General features: G+C 37.9%; 1 protein-coding gene across 2 annotated transcripts in view; it reads left to right on the top strand.

Moving 5' to 3' along the window:
- The window catches only part of Cntn3 (contactin 3), a 396,519-nt gene that overhangs the window by 272,356 nt on the left and 104,894 nt on the right, over positions 1-19,269 (top strand). For both annotated transcript variants that reach the window (XM_060383858.1, XM_060383859.1), the window contains exons 6-11: positions 3,957-4,160; positions 5,154-5,256; positions 7,403-7,587; positions 11,284-11,420; positions 14,890-15,019; positions 18,490-18,640. In XM_060383858.1, the coding sequence (XP_060239841.1) occupies positions 3,957-4,160; positions 5,154-5,256; positions 7,403-7,587; positions 11,284-11,420; positions 14,890-15,019; positions 18,490-18,640 (910 nt within the window). The remainder of the gene's footprint in view (positions 1-3,956; positions 4,161-5,153; positions 5,257-7,402; positions 7,588-11,283; positions 11,421-14,889; positions 15,020-18,489; positions 18,641-19,269) is intronic.

Here is a 19,269-nt window from a genome sequence, read left to right as displayed (position 1 = left end):
CCGGGTTAGGAGGAGTTTGCTCCTTCTGTTTACTAATTTACTTCACAGAGCATTCCTTTAAAAGTGAGCCAGTTTCCTCTTCCGCTGGTGTCCATGTCAGAGGCAGAGACCCTTTCGCTGTTTCACATTGAGGTACTGAAGGGCTTTTCAGGTTTATAGGACAACTGCCAGCATATTTGAAAAACCTGGAAGTGAGGTTTGGGGAATATCTTGATGGAAATTTAAGAGAAGAGTAATTATCCCTGGGAAAAGAATTCTGTGATCCTGAATAGACCGTCCCTCCAGATCACAGGGAAAGGACAGTTTTAAATACAAAGAAGTCTGTTGTTCCGTGTCAGTAACCAAGTCGTTCAGGTTTCTAGGAAGTAAACACTGAAATAAGATTAAAGGATCAGACTTGAAAAAGCATACTGGGAAGGACCGGTAAAAGCATAAGGGAGAGGGATTAGAGGCAGGAAGAGGAACAGACTGAGAATCAGTTCATATATCTGTGGAAAAAGAGAAGAGTCAAACTGCAACAAAGATCTGACAGTGTTTTGGTCATTCCTCTGTAGAGTGTTCTAGCCAGAGTTGTGCATTGACCTCGCTACCTGGAGGAGGAATGAACAGCATTAACACTCTCCGTGAATTCAGTGGTCCACTGATTGTGGCCATAGTAGAAGTATACATGTAGAAGTGACATTTATTTACCATCTCTGTAGCAGGGGAGACTCCCATACCAGAGTACCCCAGAGGTATACACAGCCGTGTCTAACTTCCCTTCTTTAGCTTTCATAACTAAGACATTACTGTGACAGATGCAGAAATCATCACTTCTCTCTAATATATTAAAATAATGTGTTGTTTTAAGTTCTAGTATTTTTATGATGAAAAGAAAAACAGTAAGTGGAGTTATGTAATACATACTATTTTACTGTGAATATTTTAATTTAAAATTACACTTGCAGTGTTTATTCCAAGGCATTACATATACATATTATTGATACAGCCTTGTGTTAAAACTATTTGCTTCTGTTAGGCTTGCATATGTTAGGTTTTCTGACTCTTACACTGAATTGTTTATTCAAATTGTTCCTATTTTGCAATAAACTGGTTTAAAAAATGGAGTTTATGTCCCCTCTACTTGCATACTAGAGGTGGATTTTATAGCCATGTCACCACCTGAACTGCTCCTAACTCATTGATCTCAGGCCCAATTCCTATACTGGAAACAAAGTTTTAATTTGTCTGAACAATAAAGAGATGACCACTATGTTAATTCTATGTCTTGAGCACCAGCAGGAAGACCCTAAATAGCTGTTGCTGCTGCTGCAGCAGTTCCACTTTTACCCACTGCAGAACAAGCTTAACCTGACTTTTAAACTTTATTTTTCTCTGATATTTATGTGGTGTTACGGGAGCAATAGGCAGCATGGTAGGCAAGGGACTAACACAAATGAACATTGAGATGTTTTTTTTATAAAATTCGCCAAACAACTTTTTAATTTCTTATATCATCAGTGGCTTACTTAGACCTTCCAAAAATGTTCTTCACTCTCTGAAAAAGGAAATCGGTGTTTATGAACCTACACTTTGCAGCGTGTTTTCTCATTGTTGAGATAGAGCGTAGTCACTGTCATCAGCACGGCTCGTCACCACCCCGTGTTTCAGATATTCCCGCCCTTGGAGGGCTTTCAGCTGTGCGTGTTTGAGTGTTCTCTTGACATTTATGCACATTCTCCAGTAACGAAAGAATGTCATATCTCCCTCCCCCACAACGCATGCCATCACTCTTCCAAGTCTCATACATCATTTCACAGTGATTGGCATCAAGTAATTGTCCATTCTCTCTCTCTCAAAAAAAATAAAAAAGACATTTTAAAATTGTAATTGTGTTTCAAATCTACTTTACCTGTACCTCATTAAACTTATATGGATAGCATATGTTTTCAAAAAACTTTTCATAACCTTTACTGGAATTATCCAGTGCAGTAAGGTTAGTGTACTTGCAAAAGAAAACAGAGCCTAGGAAGAAGAAAGAAACCAGCAATCCAAACACAGAACCTATGCCCTAGTAACACTTAGCTCTCAGTAACTTAAGAACCTACAACACAGCAAGCTAATGCTATTTAGATATCATTCTTGTAGAGGAGAATATAGTTCTTTAGGAGACTACTGTCTGCATTGGCCAGCGGTTGGTGAAGACCCTCGTAGTAGAGTTTTGCACATAGTTTATAGAACTCTTATTTGACTCAACAAGTGTTTATTTAGGACCTATTAAATGCACTCGCTCTTTTAGTTGCCAAGTAGAAATAGAAACAATTGGATTGAAACTGAAATCAAAGTTGAGAATGTGACTCATGTAGAGCACTTAGAAGTGTGTGCCAGCTTCTGGCTTTGATTCCCAGCACCACAGATAAAAAATGAAAATATGGCATCATTTTGTTATTATCTAGGGACAATCTGGGAAATAATCATTACATCTTGGATGATACATGCTTACATTAGAACAAATTCAGAGTTTGCTGTAAGGGTTTAAATGATGATTTAGCAATTAAAAAAATATGCTGCTCTTGCATTGGGCCTGGAGTCCTGTCCCCATCACCCATGTCAAACAGCTCACAACTATCTTTAACTCCAACTCCAGGAGATCTGATGTCCTCTTTTGGCCTCTGAAGTTGCCTGCACTCAGACATGAACACACACACACACACACACACACACACACTGAAAAATCAAATTAACTCTTAGGATTCACTCTGTACGTGAGCTGCAAGGAAGGATAAGGAAGCAGAAGAAATACTTCTCTATGGAGATGGCGACTCCTCCTGATGTTACATTATGAGCCACTTGACATTATCTCAGCTGTGTGAAGTTTGGTTCTCAAAGAGCAAGAAACCAAAGAAAGAACCAATGACACAGCTTTATTCTCCTTTATAAAAAAATCCGTTGTGACTGTATTTTCTTACTGACTACATCCATCTCTAGATGGGCATACCATAACAACTTAGTTATTGTAAATAATACTTCAGAAAATATTGATGTATAACAATGTCTCCGTAATGTTTACTTAGTGTCTAACAGGAAAATATCCAAGAGTAGTATTTTAAGATCTTATGGTAGAACTTCTTTTAAGTGTTTGAAAGTTCTCTACACTGATTTCCATGGAGACAGAACTAAGTTACATTCCTATGAGCAGTGAGTAAAGGTCCTCTCTTGTTTATAGACCCTTGATTTCACATAGATACATAAAGCCATTGTGTGTATATGGCGTGAAAGTAGAAGTGAAACTCATTAGGAAAAGTGAACTAGTGGGAAGGGGAGAGGAGCTAAAGGGAAAGGTAGCGTATGTGAGAATATGGTCAAAGTATAGTATTTACTTGCATAAAATGTCTTTTTGCAGTAGTATATATAATGGATATATAGCTATTTACTATAAACAATAGAAAAGAACAAAGGAAAGAAGGAAGGAAGAAAAAGCAAGACAAAAGCCTTTGTAGGCCTAGGAACGACATATTCAAAGACCCAGAAGCCAGAGAAACCAAGAGCTTGGCAAATTTTGTCACAGGAACTTCTGCTGAGATTGAGGCACTATGTGTTACTCATTAACACTATGTGTCACACTGAGGAGCGGTGGTAAGCTTGATGCCAGGAACTGCTATTGAGTGATTGGTAACTCAACAATGTGGAGTTAAAGAGACACAAATTCAAAGGGAGCCAGAGCCAAGCCAGCAAGGCTTATAAAAGCGCAACCTAGAAAAGGGACAAGGAAGAAAACAAGGCTGCATGTGTACTCGACTGCCAATCAACAGTGTTCTCCACTCTAAAAATAAAGCGAATGCAGAATCATCTCGCTAAGTGCTCTTCTGAATGACTTGCAAGAAAAGCATCACTTGATGTAAAGGTAATTTTGTGCACTTCTGATTATGGAACATTTTGCTAAGTAATGAAACGCATTTCTTCTTAACTTTTGTTAGAACTATCATTCGCGTGGGTCTTCAATGAGTATCCATCGTTTGTTGAAGAAGACAGTCGAAGATTTGTCTCTCAAGAGACAGGGCACCTCTACATAGCTAAGGTGGAGCCATCTGATGTGGGAAATTACACATGTGTCGTGACCAGCACTGTGACAAATGCCAGAGTACTGGGTTCTGCGACCCCTTTGGTGCTACGCTCTGATGGTATGAGACCTTCTCAATAGAACGCCCTGAAGTCACTTGTTTTTATTTTTATTTTTTGTCAGGTTGAAGTTGTTTTAAATTTGTGAACAATTTATTATAAGCTAAAATCTCTCACTAAACTAAAATTGTAAAAGAAAAGTTCTGCGGCATCACCTTCCTGATCGTTCCTGAAGAGTGAGATATAGGAGAAAGCCAACTGAGGGGCTGTGGCTGTAGCTGACTTAGTAGAACCCTTGCCTAACTTGTACACAGCCCTGGTTTGATCCTCAGGACTGCATAAATGGGTGTGGTGTTATAAGCCTTTGAGATTTGAGGGCAATCACAGGTTCAGATGTTCAAGGTCAGTGTGGGCTACACAGTGTGTTTGAGCCCAAGATGGACTACTTACAACTTTGGAGAGGAAAAAGAGAGGGTGCCAATTTATAACCCTCAGTAGTATATCTATTAAAACTAAATCATCTCTCATACATCATAATACTTGAACACAAATTTGGAAGCACTTTCCAATCAGGTATAATGGAATCAGAATGTCCCCACGAATTAAATCACTATGTTTTGTCAATAGGGAACCATTTAATATGTTTAACATTGGCGTGTATGTGACCAGTTTACCATTTAGCAAATCCCCCACTATCATCTTTGTAGCTTAAAAAAAATTCAGGGATTATTAATACATTGTGGCTGTCACCTTAAATAGAAGTATTCACATTGAGTATAGAATTACAATTATTTTTTATTAAAATCTTTTGCATATTGAAGTTTTTTTTTTTTTTTTTTTTTTTACTTCATGAATCCAGAGTTCTTAAATGTTATTCAGGGCACATGTTTGGTCAAGGTTAGTACAAGTGAGTTATGCAACCACTGAAAGTTGCAGTAGAGGCAAAAGGGAGCCAAATCAAGTCTTATTCACAGTGATGTCATAGGAGATACATAATTCAGAATGACATAGGAAAGAAACATTGACGCTGCCCATTTTGTATTGTGAATTCACAGGTGTCATGGGTGAATATGAACCCAAAATAGAAGTCCAATTTCCAGAAACTCTTCCAGCAGCCAAAGGTTCAACTGTGAAGTTAGAATGCTTCGCTCTTGGAAAGTAAGTTCTTTTAAGTACGTAAATGTTTCTTGATTTTTTAGACTATAACTAAACCTGCTTGTGTGTGTGTTTAAAACACACACACATACATATATACACATACATGTATGATTTATAGGCTACGATTTACATAGGAAGGAGAATATATCTTCTTTTGTTTTTCTCAGCTTGAATCAATTCACATAGTATTATACTTTCCAAATATAACTATATTCCTGCAAATTTTATTTTTCTGCATACAATTGAATAAAATTCTGAGTATGCATCACATTTTTTTGAGACAGGGTTTCTCAAAAATCTTGGACAGCCTTGGTTGTCCTAGAACTTGCTTTGTAGACCACACTGGCCTCGAAGTCACAGAGAGCTGCCTGGCTCTGCCTTCCTGATTGCTGGGATTACAGGCATGGTCCACTGTGCCTGGCTATGCACCACGTTTTCATCACACTTGTTGCATTTCTTTAATATCCTAAATAGAGTATCACAAAACATGAATGAGCAAGTATCTCTGAGACAGAGACACTTCTTTCTTTCTTTCTTTCTTTCTTTCTTTCTTTCTTTCTTTCTTTCCTTCCTTCCTTCCTTCCTTCTTTCTCTCTCTCTCTCTCTCTCTCTCTCTCTCTTTCTTTCTTTCTTTCTCAAAACCTCCATACTGATTTCCATATTGCCTGCACCTCCACCAGCCATAAGGGTCTCTCTCTCTCTACATCTTCCCCTGTATCTGTTGTCTGGTTTTCCTGTGATAGCCATTCTGGCTGGGATAAGTTGGTATCTCAGAGTAGTTTTACTTTGCACTTCTATGATAATCAACTAGGAAGTTTGATCATTTTAAAAAATATTATCAGCATTTGTACTTCTTCCTTTGATAACTTTCTGATGATTTCATTACCCATTTGTTCATTAGTAGTTTCATTTCATTGATGTTTAATCTTTGTAATTCTGTGCAAATTTGTAATATTACCCCTTTTTATTGTTATATCTTGTTGGGATTGTCTTGCATTCTGTAGACTGCTTAGTCTCTTTTGCTGTACAAGAAGCTTTTAATTTCATGCAGTCCCATTTACTGATCCTTTGGGCCGGTTCCCATACCTTTAGAGTTCTGAAAGTTCTTGGCTATACTTGTATCTAGAAGTATATCTCCAATGTTTTCCTCTAGAAGTTTTAGCACTTTAGACTTTAAATTAAGTATTTGTTGTTCTTTGAGTTGTTGATGATACTGAATAACAGACTTGAATCAAACCTTATTCTACTGCAGGTGGATATCTAGTTTTGTCAGCACCATTTCTTGAACAAGCTGTTTTCTTTCTACATGTTTTGACCAATTTGCCGAAAGTTTTGTGGCCACAGCTTTGTTGGTTATATCCGAGTTCTTTAGTCTCTTCCATTTGTGTGCCTATCTGTTTTGTAAGTCTTACTTTGTAACTTATTAGTATAATTTGGGGACAGACTAGTGGCACCACCAATTATACATATTCTCCTTAGGACTGCTTTGACTAAATCTGGTCATTTCTAGATCCTTATGAATTTTTGAATTGCATTTTCTGGTTTTGTGGTGGATGGCACTGGAGTATTTTTATAGGAATTACGCTGAATCTGTAGATTAAGTCTGGAGCACAGTCATTTCTATGGTACTCATTGTTTCAGTTCAGGAGCATGAGAGGTCTGTCAGTCATTTAATGTCTTTCCATCACCTTCTTGGCTAGGCTTACTTTTAGTTACTTTGTGTTGTGAAGCTATTATTATTTTGTTCTCTGAAAGTTCACTATTAGAATATATGAAAACTACTGATTTTCATGTACTGATTTTAAACCTTCCAACTTTAGTGTACATGATTATATAGGGCCTGTTAAGTATACAACTATGTCATCTGCAAATAGAGATAATTTGAATTCCTTTGCCATTTTTATCTCTGCAATGTCTTTATCATGTTTTATTGTTCTAGCTAAGACTGATCTGCACAATACACTAAGTATAGTGAGACAGTGCATCAAAATAAGAATTAAGTCTTTGCATCTTCCTTAAATAATTTGCAGCTGGAAGGCTTCTGCATTGAGAGTCATGTCATTTCTTCTCTTACCCAAAGCTTGCTTTCATTGAGTCTACTAGGTTTCCAAAGAAGAGAAAACAACTTGAATTTTTTTCTTATCAGCCCTGTTCCTCAGATTAATTGGAGAAGAAGCGATGGGATGCCCTTTCCCAACAAAATTAAATTGAGGAAGTTCAATGGTGTGCTTGAAATTCCAAACTTCCAACAGGAAGATACAGGCTCCTATGAGTGCATTGCTGAAAATTCACGAGGAAGAAATGTGGCAAGAGGCCGGCTCACTTACTATGGTAAGTATCAGAGGTGGAGAAAGTTGCCCCTGTAGCTGTTGTTCTCTCGAAGCTGTTTTAGGGGGTGGGGGTAGTTATAGCAGAAAATCAGGATTTAATTCCTCATTTCAATGTTTTAGTCTCATTTTGTTAAGCAAGGGCAAACATCAGAGAGGAAAGAAATTAAAAAGAAAGGCAACTTTGCAGCCAACTTGAAGACATATTCTTTTCAGATTTTAAAAGTGATTCATATGATAATGAAATCTTTCACATTTTTTTTCTAAGCATGACCTTTCACACACTTAATCATAGAGACAGCTCTCTCTGCCTGCTTTCCCTTCTAGGAGAGTTGATTTTTTTGTGCTTATTTGAAAGGCATAATAAAGCTGCTTATTAAGAATAGTTGCAATTTTTGCATTAGGAAAAAACAAATAAACTGAGGATGTTGTTTTGGATGGAGATACTCAGCCCTGCCCAACAATGTAAATAATGTGTCTGTGTCTATTTGCTGCCTTGAATTAGCAATCACATTTGTCTGATATACTGCTCAATTAGGGAAGGAAAGAATCATATGTTTGTTTGTTTTTCTTTTTAAGAAGATATTTTTTGAGAAAATTAAATATTCTCTTTTCTTTTCAAATTTCTTTTGTTTAAAACATGCCATTAGGTTTTAGTGAAAACATGTTTTGGAAAGTGCTAATATGTTATTGTACAAAATACATCTGTAAGATGCACAAAAATGGAAGCTATTGAATACATTTGCAGTTTAATTATTAGAAACATTGTAAACCGAGTACAAATTCACCGATCTTGTGAAAGGCAAATTGCATTACAGCCTGTTTATTTCAGTCGCTGGTAATTGAATGAGTTCTTCATGGCAGTGTGTACGGTGTACGTAAATGTTTCGGGGAAGGAGACTGTTCACTAGGGCAACTGTTAAGACTACAGAAACTGTTAGGGATTCTCCCTCAATGCTGTAAAGTTGTCAAGTATGCTACCCCTGACAAGACCAATACTGCTTAGGTTACCGGGTCTTGGGAAAATGAAAGGTGTTTTAATAGGGGGGATCATGTTTTGTAACTTCACACCTTGTCTCATGATTATTTTAATATAAAACAAAAAAACAAATGAACAACAACAACACCAAAAAACCTCCTCTATGTCTGTAGCTGTGAGTTGGTGATGTGATATGGAATTGGTGCTGACGGTGATAGTAGTGGTAAGATAATTACTTTACCTATGGTTGAGCAGCTCTGAGTCCCACACACAATGAAAAATGCTCATTCCACAGCTTTTCTTAGCTTCCTCTTCCTGCTCACCTATTTCTTTATCAGAGCACACTCAGAAGTGACCACTGTGAGAAAATACAGAAAGTTCTGACTTGTCATATCAGTGGTTCTCAACCTTCCCAGTGCTGAAACCCATTAATACAGTTCCTCATGTTGTGGTGACCCCCAAACCATAAAATTATTTTTGTTGCTGCTTTAAAACTGTGATTTTTCTATGGTTATGGATTGCAATGTAAACATTTAGTATGAAGATAGTCTTAGCTGACCACTGGAAAAGGATCATTCAACCCCCAAAAGATTATGATCCACAGGTTGACAACCGCTATTAAATATTTCAGTGCTATTAATTCTATGCCTCATAATCTCTTTCCAAATGATAGCCATATGCCCCCTAGGAAAACATATCCAAAGCTAAAATGACATTCAAGTACTTAACATTAGGCCATGGTTCAGATTCTCTCCTTTTTTAAATTTTTTTTAATTATTTTATTTTTTCCTGCTTGGATTTTCTTGGTTGTTGTTGTTTCCTCTTTCTACATATCAATTTCCACTACAATCACAAGGTGGCTGCCACCAATGAGCAGCACACCAGTTGCTCACATCCTTCTGTTCTACAACTCCTTTACTGCTATCTCTCAGGCCCTTAGTAGCCAAGTAAAGTAGGATTAGATAGTGTAAGAGCCTCCTTTTAGAAGAGGGTATAGAATTAGTCCTCCATAGGTTTTATGGACAATGTGAGCTGACAGAAGGCAGGATAGCAGCATGAAATATTGGTGATATTTTAGTCATAAGTAAGAATGGAAATTAATTCACAAGAGGAAACCAATAGCATCTGCTATACTTGGTTTATTCTGTAGATAATATTTTATGTTATTATAAGTAAACACCATAGAGAGCTTAATGGAAGGTGCCCTACAAATATGTGAAGGCATCAGTGAGCATCATGTAGTCATCTGATTATATGATAGAGGATTTGAATCTCAGGTTATAGTCTGGGAAGGAAAGGCATGACTAATGTGACAGTTGTAATCTCAGTATTGGTTTGGAACACCAACTTATTGTTTCATTCTAAAAAAAGAATAATATGAGGATGGGTGGTCACCCATATAGATTCCCACTGGATACGTGGGCCTTGCTCAATAGTGTCTGTCACATCCAGCTCCAGTCTCCTTCCAGGTGGATCTGATGATTGCTGAAACAAGAAAAGAAATTTTAATATAAAGTAGGAGGAGGAGTCATTTGGGGCAAACTGTATTTCACACTGGAAAAAAATATATATATAATAACAACAACAAAAGCTGAGTAGCCATAGTTTTCTTTCAATGACATTTACAAAAGATGGCTGGGTGTGGGGAGAGAGCAATTTTAGGAGACAGAAAGGTAGGACAAATCTTCCTGTGGTTGCAATTAAACAGAAATAGATAAACTGCTGCTCCATATGGAGAATGCAAATGCAGATCTTGTGGCACACATCACATACATAATGCAATGTGAAACCACTAAGACATCTCACCTCCCAGGTCTGGATCTGAAATGCAAGCTGGTAATTGGCTAAATATACTATGTATGTTGAGTGGTTTCTATCAAAAGTGGTATGCCAGCTTCATCTGAAAGAAAGTAAAAATAAATAAATAAATAAAAATTAAAAAAAAATAAAAGCTTCCCAGGTTCCTTGCACAACTAAGTGAAAATCATGATCTCCTCCAACCAAAATGGCTAGCATACATAATTTGAAGTTGCTTCGATCACATCTTTTTCTGATAAAAAAAAACAATGCCGTTCACCTTAAGACTATTTATTTCTCTTTTAGTGCTTTCATTTTAATGCACAAACAGTTGTGTGATGTGTTCATTACTTTGTTATTTAAGTGAGAGGTATTTCTAATTTGTAAGTAAATGTTTTTCTTAGCCATAGGTGCTTCTTTCCGATAGCTATTAATATTTTGTTCATCATTAAGACAAATAGCTGCTGTCATTCTCTTTGAAGTTGTCATGCAATACAATCTTATGATTCAAAAATTTGCATGGGGAAAGGAATTTTCTGTACTTGTATTAGGCTCCATTAATAGACATCTGAAGAGTTCAATATAACATTCAGGAGTTTAGAAACAGAAAGCACAAGGAAGTTGGCTCAAGATATAATGCAAGACATCTGAAGAGTGCAATATAGCATTCAGGAGTTTAGAAACAGAAAGCACAAGGAAGTTGGCTCAAGATATAATGCATATCAACATCATTGTTAGATCTTGAAATGTCTTATGTAACCATTCAGTGAGTTAAATGTAATTCTAGTCTAGCCTATGTTAATCTATGGACTGCAATCTGGTAGTTATTTGTAAGCCATTTATTATTTATTTACTGTGTGATTTGATTTTTTGACCTTCCTATAATCTGTTGTTTTTTTTTTCTTTTCTTTTTCTTTATTATAGCAAAACCTCATTGGGTTCAACTGATAAGAGATGTGGAAATAGCTGTGGAGGACAGTCTTTATTGGGAATGCCGGGCAAGTGGGAAGCCCAAGCCCTCCTACCGATGGCTCAAAAATGGAGATGCCTTAGTACTAGAGGTGAGGTGATGCACCTACCCCATCCAGCTCTTTCTGCATTTCTGAACGTATGCTTCCGGTAGCCTCTAGACACCAGGGCCCAGGAGAAGCTCGGAAGGTAATGAGGTTGCCTTGCAACAGGGACCTGAGTCAAGTCCTCAGCACCCATGTTTAAAACAGTGTTGAATGTGAGAGGAAGTGCTTAGGATTCTGGGGCTGGATCCATAGAAACACGTGGATATCTGGCAGTGAAAGACACCGTCTCATAGAGATGGGCAAAGCATGAAGAACATCTGTGGAAAGACACCCAAGGTTGTCCTTCGGCCTCTTTGAACATATGTGCATGGGCATCTACCCAAATCTACACACACACACACACACACACACACACACACACACACACACACAGAGTATTTGCATTGAAGAAAGCTTTACTGTGTTCACAGCAGCTTTATTCATAATAGCCATAATCTGGAAACAACCTAGATGTCCCTCAACTGGACAAAGGATAAAGAAAAATGTGTGGTACATTTACACAATGGAATACTACTCAGTTGTTTAAAAAAGGAAACCTCGAAATCTGCTGGCAAATGGATAGAACTAGAAAAGATCATTCTGAGTGAGGTAACCCAAACCCAGAAAGATACACATGGTATATACCTCCTTCTAAGCAGATATTAGCCATATATTATAGGATAATCACTCTATAATGCTCAGATCTAAAGATGTTTAATAACAAGGAGGACTCCTGGGAGAATGTTTAATTCTCAATCAGAAGAGCAAATAGAATAGACACCAGAAGCAGCTGAAGAGAGGGAACAGGATAAGAGCCTACCATAAATGTCTTCTGAAAGACTCCAGCAAATGCTGAGACTCACAGCCAAACTTTGGGCAGAACATAGGGAGTCTTATGAAAGAAGGGGTGATAAAAGGACCCAGAGGAGAGAGAAGCACCACAAGGAGACCAACAGAGCTAAAAACTCTTGGCACAGGGGGCCTGCAGAGACTGTTGCACCAACCAGGGACCATGCATGGAGAGGACCTAGATTGCCTCCCAGATGTAGTCCATAGACAGCTCAGTCTCCATGTGGGTTTCCCACTAAGGGGAGCAGGAGCTATTTCTGACATGAACTCTGTTGACTGCTCTTTGATCGCATATTCCTGGTAGAGTGGCCTTGCCAGGCCACAGAAGAAGAGGATCCAAGCAGCCCTGGTGAGACGTGATAGGCTGAGGTCAGATGGTAGGAGAGGAGGGATCCCCATTTCTGAGGACTAGAGGAAGGGGATGAGGGGAAGAGGTTGGTAGGATAGAACAGGGAGGCGATGAAGGAGGAGGCTACAATAAGGATACAGAGTGAATAAATTAAAAATAAATTTTAAAAAAGAAAATAAATACTTTAAAGGGGGAATTTCTGTGGTAGGCTCTAGTTCTCTTCCCTCTCTTTTATCTCTTCCAGTGTGTGTCCTGTTTTTCCTTCTGAATGAGAAATAAGCATCTTCCTTAAGGTCCTCCTTGTTGTTTAGCTTCTTTAGGTCTGTAGATTTTAGTATGTTTATCCTGTATTATATGTCTAGTATCCACTTATAAGTGAGTACATATCATGCATGTCTTTCTGCTTCTAGTTTACCTCACTCAGGATGATCTTTCCTAGGTCCATCCATTTGCTTGCAAATTTCATGATTTCCTTGTTTTTAATACCTGAGTGGTATTCCATTGTGTAAATGTACCACAATTTCTGTACCATTCTTTGGTTGAGGGACAACTAGGTTGTTTCCGGATTCTGGCTAATACAAATAAACCTGTAATGAACATAGCTGAGCAAATATCCTTATTGTATGGTTGAGCATCTTTTAGATATATCCCCAGGAGTGGTTCAGCTGGGTATTAAGGTAGCACTGTTCCCAGTGTTCTGAAAAAGCACCAGATTGATTTCCAAAGTGGTTTTACAATTCTACATCCTGCCAGCAAGGCAGGAGAGTTCCCCTTCCTCCACATCCTCTCTAGCATGTGTTGTCACTTGAGTTTTTTATCTTAGCTATTTGGATGGTTCTGAGAGGGAATATCAAAAAACCCATTTTGATTTGCATTTTTCTGATGATGAAGGATGTTGAGCATTTAAGTGTTGCTCTGCCATTCAATATTCCTTTGTTGAGAGTTCTCTGTTTAGCTCTGTACCTCATTTTTCAGTTGAGTTATTTGGTTTCTTAGTGTTTAATTTCTTGAGTTCTTTATATATTCTGGGCATTATCCCTCTCAGATGTAGAGTTGGTGAAGATCTTTTCCCAGTTGTAGGTTCTCTTTTCCTCTAAAAGACTCCATCTAGCAGAGATCAAAGAAGAAGCAGAGACTCACAGCCTAACTTTGGACAGACCATAAGGAGTCTTATGGAAGATTGGTAATATAAAAGACCCAGAGGAGAGAGAAACCCCACAAGGAGACCAACAAAGCCAAAAAGCAGGGCCCAGCGGGGACTGCAGAGAGTGATGTATCAACCAGAGGCCATACATAGAGAGGACCTAGACCCCCTGCTCAGATGTAGCACATAGACAGCTCAGTCTCCGTATAGGTTCCCTAGTAAAGGGAGAAGAAACATTCTCTGACATGGACTCGGTTGCCTGCTCCTTGCTCACTTCTCCCTGGTGGGGTGACCTAGCCAGCCCACAGAGGAAGAGGATCCAGGCAGTCTTGCTGGGAATTGATAAGCTAGGGACAGAAAGTAGGGGAGGAGGACTTCCTGTATCAGTGGACTAGGGAAGACAGATGGGGGTGGGGGAGAGGGTGGTACCAGGAGAAGATGAGGGAGGGGGATACAAATGGGTTACAAAGTGAGTAAATTATATTTAATAATACTAATAAGAACAATAAAAAATCATGAAATTAAAAAAAGAAATTTAATTTCTTTTTTCTATTTAATACCTTGGTCTGGTATTTGGAGAATAAATAAATCTATAGATTGGCTACCTTCTGAAATAAGCACTTACTTTCTCATTCAATTACATGCCTTTATGTTCTTATATATAACCATTATAATTGGTTTAAAACAACAACAACAAAATCGTGGTAAGTATGGGGGTTTCCTACACTCTATTAGCACTGTTTTATGCACTAAATATATAATGTCTTAAGCTTACATGATTTTGAAAAATATTCTGATGAAAATGTTTCCAACTCCCAGAATGAAAATTAACGTCTTGGTACATTTTTTTTTAAACAGTCTGTATCACTAACCATAGACGACAATGGCATGACTGCACACTTCACCTTTGGATTTGATAATTATTTTCTGATTTTTCACCTGTATATCTGAAGCATATTTTTCCATTTCATAAAAGGAAAAGGTTTAAATTTCAGGTCAGACTTCCTAGGAGTCTGAGGAAAAGAGCAACATCTTTTGTCTGATTGAAATGATAGTCAGTAGTGTTTATTTTAATCCTAAAAGTTGAGTTATCTGAAAAAAAAAAAAAAAAAAAAACTTTACTTTCTCTCCAGGAGAGAATACAGATCGAAAATGGTGCACTTACAATATCCAACCTCAACGTGACTGACTCTGGAATGTTCCAGTGTATAGCAGAGAACAAGCATGGGCTCATTTACTCCAGCGCTGAGCTCAAGGTCGTAGGTAAGGCTGATTCTTTAATGTATTTAATTTTACTATTTTTCCCTTAAATCTTTCATTGTTACCAGAATCTAAGATAATGGCATTTTAATACTCCATTCTATTACCTAACACTGTCTACAATATTTTTTATTTAATTTTTTATTTAGGGTTTCTACATAAATCATACACAAGACTCACAGTGCCTAGGAGACCAAGACAGGAGGATTTCCACAAAGTTGAGGCCAAGCAGAGTTAGGAAGGGAATGCCAGGCATCTGAGCAGCCAACCGGGGCTACAGAGTATCCTGTCTCTAAAAGCAAAACAAGCAAAAAATATCAACCTAACAGAAACCAAAACACATGTATTTATAATGATGTCAAATGGAAAACAGCCAGAGCAACCAGAATTAAATTTCAAGGTTGAATTAAACCAGGAAAAGGAGGTCCTTCGCATCTGCCAGACCATGACCCAGCCATGGTATCATAGATTAAGAAATGCTTCTTAACCATGATGCTTGCCTTCTGCATTGCCAGTCACAAAAATACATTACAGAGTTGGAATCCATGGCATTTGATCCAGAAACTACTTTTGACTCTTTGGAAGTTCATATGTTGGGCATACTGAAGACATAATTAGCCCGTGATCTGCTCATTGATATTATGATTTATTGTCTTTTTCCTGAACTTTGGTCTAGAGAGGAAAAAAACACCTTGTGGTGGTTAGAGCATTTATACCAAGGACACTAGCATAGCAAATGATTAAAAATATAATGGTAATGCCTGAAAAGATAGCTCAGAGGTTAAGAGCACTGGTTGCTCTTCCAAAGGTCTTGAGTTCAATTCCCAGCAACATGGTAGTTCTCAACCACCTAAAATCAGGTCTGGTGCCCTCTTTTGGTGAGCACATGTACATGCAGGCAGAACAGTATATATAATAAATAAATAAAATTTTAAAAGAAACAAACAAAAGAAAATACAATGGAAATTTGACAGCATGGCAGAAATACTTAATAAAAAGAAAGAGATGGAGGAAAAAAGGAACTCATTGTTTCAAGAAATTAAGACAGTAAGTTTAGATTTGGGCATAACTGGAGCCAGGACTAAACTATCTACATTTATTTCCCCATTTCCTTGGAATACTCCCCAATTCACAGTGTTCACCACCACAATAGTTCAGCGGGGCAAGTGTGACCTTCTTAGTTGTGTAAGTTCAAGTGTCATTGGCCCCATGAATCCTTATTTGTGTCATTGCCCATCAGTGAACTGGTACAGATGTCTTGATCACGAGGCTCTGCTTTATCTGTCAGTGGATCTCAGCTTAAGAAGGTTTCCACTCTGGGCATGCTTTGAAATATTTGGGGATAATTTTTGTTGTTTTAACTAGTATTTTGGGAAAGGTTGGGATGCCTGTGTGCTATTGCTTCCATGGTAGAGACTAGATACGCTGCCAAATATTTTACAATTCACGAGAGTCTCCCACAACAAATGATTGTGCCGTTCAAAGTGTCAAGAGATGTTGAGGAACCCAAGATCAATGGAGAAGAGGTCTCAGTCACATGAAGTTTGGCAATTGTTCATGTGTATTAGGATGACTGCTAGGATTGTTGGTGAAAATCGGTCTTCTGCTATCTGTGGCAGAGAAGTGGCAGTCACAACAAAAACAGGAGTGAATGCACACAAATAGAAGTCAAACCACAGTCTTCTGTAGAATGAAAGCCCACAGAGTCATAGTCTAATTCCTCTTTTAAAAGGATAGCCTCCTAACTATTGTGTTACGGGTTGATATATAGGAAAATAGAAGATGTCTAAGTTAAAAATTATATTAAAATATAAATTGATTCATGTTGTTTTAATAAAACATTTTTAAAGGATTTTAATTCACAAGGCCAATTCAGAATAACATCTATTTTATTTAATTAAATAATTACATCATTTTCCTGTGCCTTAAAGATGGAGCTGGTTTCCGCCTTCCACCTTCCCGATGGTGAGTGCTCTCTGTCACAAACAACTCCACATTTGGCTAAGGCCGAGGATCTGGCTTGCTTCCATGTATGTGGACCTATCTGCATTGCCCACATGGCACGCTGGGGTTGGCTACCCAGAGGTTATTTAAGCTGTGGGCTGGCTTTCCCCAGGGTCAGATGATTGTTCAAGGTTCCTGAATAAACTGCATTGAAAAAAAAAATTACATCATTTTCCCCTTCCCTTTTCTTCATATATCCCCTATCTGCAAGGATCAGAACCTCCTCTATTTTTAATTATTGCTGTTACATATACATATAAACAAATAAACATATAAATACAACGTGCTGAATCTGCTCAGTGTTGCTGACATATGTGTTTCTGGGACTGGCCATTCATATTAGACAACCAGCCATAGGGCTTATTCTTGGGGAAGACTAATCTCCCTCTCTTGGTAGTTGTTAATTGCTTTTCATCTAGGAGTTGGATCCTATGAAATGTCCCATCTAAAATGGGAAGGTAACTGTTGTTTGGACTGTTAAGGTCTTATATAAATAGCCATGTTGATGAGATTTCTTGAATCCAGCATCCCTCTCATAGCCAGAAGCTCCAATCTTACAGAATATATCTTAGGCTCTCTGGATCTTAAAATATTCTTGCCCATCTCATCCATGATGGTTCCTGAGCCTTAAATGCAGTAGTCAAACACCCATATTATAATAAGATAATTGTGACTGGAAGCCAGTCTTGGCTAGAAAGAAGACCCTGTCTTATTTTGAAAAGAGACTATTTTATATTTGGAAAGATAATCAGGTTGTTAAAATTTTCACACATGTGTATCTAAGAGAAATAGTGACTTTCTGATTAGCATATCATTTCATTTAAATGATTCCTTACACTTTACTAGGTAGCCTAAAGATTGACATCACAGGCTTGACTAGGAAGCATAGTATTTTCTGCACATTGTATTTAATGTGATGTTACATGATTGAACATCACATCTATGTTATGTCTTCTTTCCTCAATTTGGAAGTTAAATTTAATCATATGATAATTTTATGGCACAACCTTCTGAACAATTTGTTCAGAACTCACCCATCACTCTAGTATCTTGGGCTAGTAGCGTCTTAGTGACAGATCCTCACGAGGTGCTGTGCCCAAAGGACCAACTGAGTCCAACACGGTCATGCGCGAACCAACTTTCCTAAACATGCTGTGATAAATAGTCTCCTTTAATACACTTGTGCTTGAGGTATTTTAAATCTTCGCAGTGAATATTTCTAAAAGTCCCCATGTTAGGAAATATAATAGTCCTGAGGTTTAGAACTTGACCTCAAACATAATAGCCCAAATTAATTTTCAGCATTGCATTCTTGCATATCAAGTACATTAAACCAAGCATCAACATCCCCTGTGCCATGCAGAATTTAGAAAGCCAGATATGGTGGATCATTCAAATTACAGGAATTTTTCTTTAAGTATCTATTTATTGTTAAGTAAACACCACAATTCTCTTTCTTTCTTCTTCAGCATCTGCTCCAGATTTTTCAAGGAACCCTATGAAAAAATTGGTTCAGGTGCAAGTGGGCAGCCTGGTGATCTTGGATTGTAAACCCAGAGCCTCTCCAAGGGCACTTTCTTTCTGGAAGAAGGGAGACACCATGGTGCGGGAGCAGGCGAGGTATTCTGTTCTATAAAACTCTGCTTTGCTTTCTTCTTCCCTCCTGTGTTGATCGGCAAGTAGGTTTTTAGTGTAAAACGTGATGCTTCAGCATACAGTCAAATATATGCCATTTACAAATCAGAACACTGATGGTTTGTCTTTAATACTCTAATTACAATATTAGTCAGATTTTCAAATATGATAAATTTGTTTTCTACATAAAATGCTTTGCTGTGCCAAAGATAGTCTTCTGGGGACTCATAACCAGAATGATTAAAGAATGCAAGGCCCAGATGTGAGACTACATCCCAAGACAAAAGAGAAGATGGTAAAATGACCGAGCATGCAAAAGAAGGACACATACTGTCGTCTTCTACATTGGGATAACTTAGCTGTTCCTGAATTTGATTTCAGCAAATGCTTCCTTTGTTTTCTCTTTATAACACTGGAATAAAGGGACAGAAGTAAGCTTAATTAGGTGCTTGGATTCTGGACCTTTTCTGCCTGGGTTCTTATCTTCATTCTGTGTTTGACTGGCTCCATGAAGCATCCTGCAGTTCTGTGTCTTATTTTTTTTATTTGTTAATGGGATAATGGTAACAGTTATTGCCTCATGATGAGAAGCTTGTTATGGGGATGAAATGCAT

This window comes from Meriones unguiculatus, chromosome 5, assembly GCF_030254825.1.
Source record: "Meriones unguiculatus strain TT.TT164.6M chromosome 5, Bangor_MerUng_6.1, whole genome shotgun sequence".
Taxonomy (NCBI): domain Eukaryota; kingdom Metazoa; phylum Chordata; class Mammalia; order Rodentia; family Muridae; genus Meriones; species Meriones unguiculatus.
This window is presented reverse-complemented; position numbering and strand designations above follow the sequence as displayed.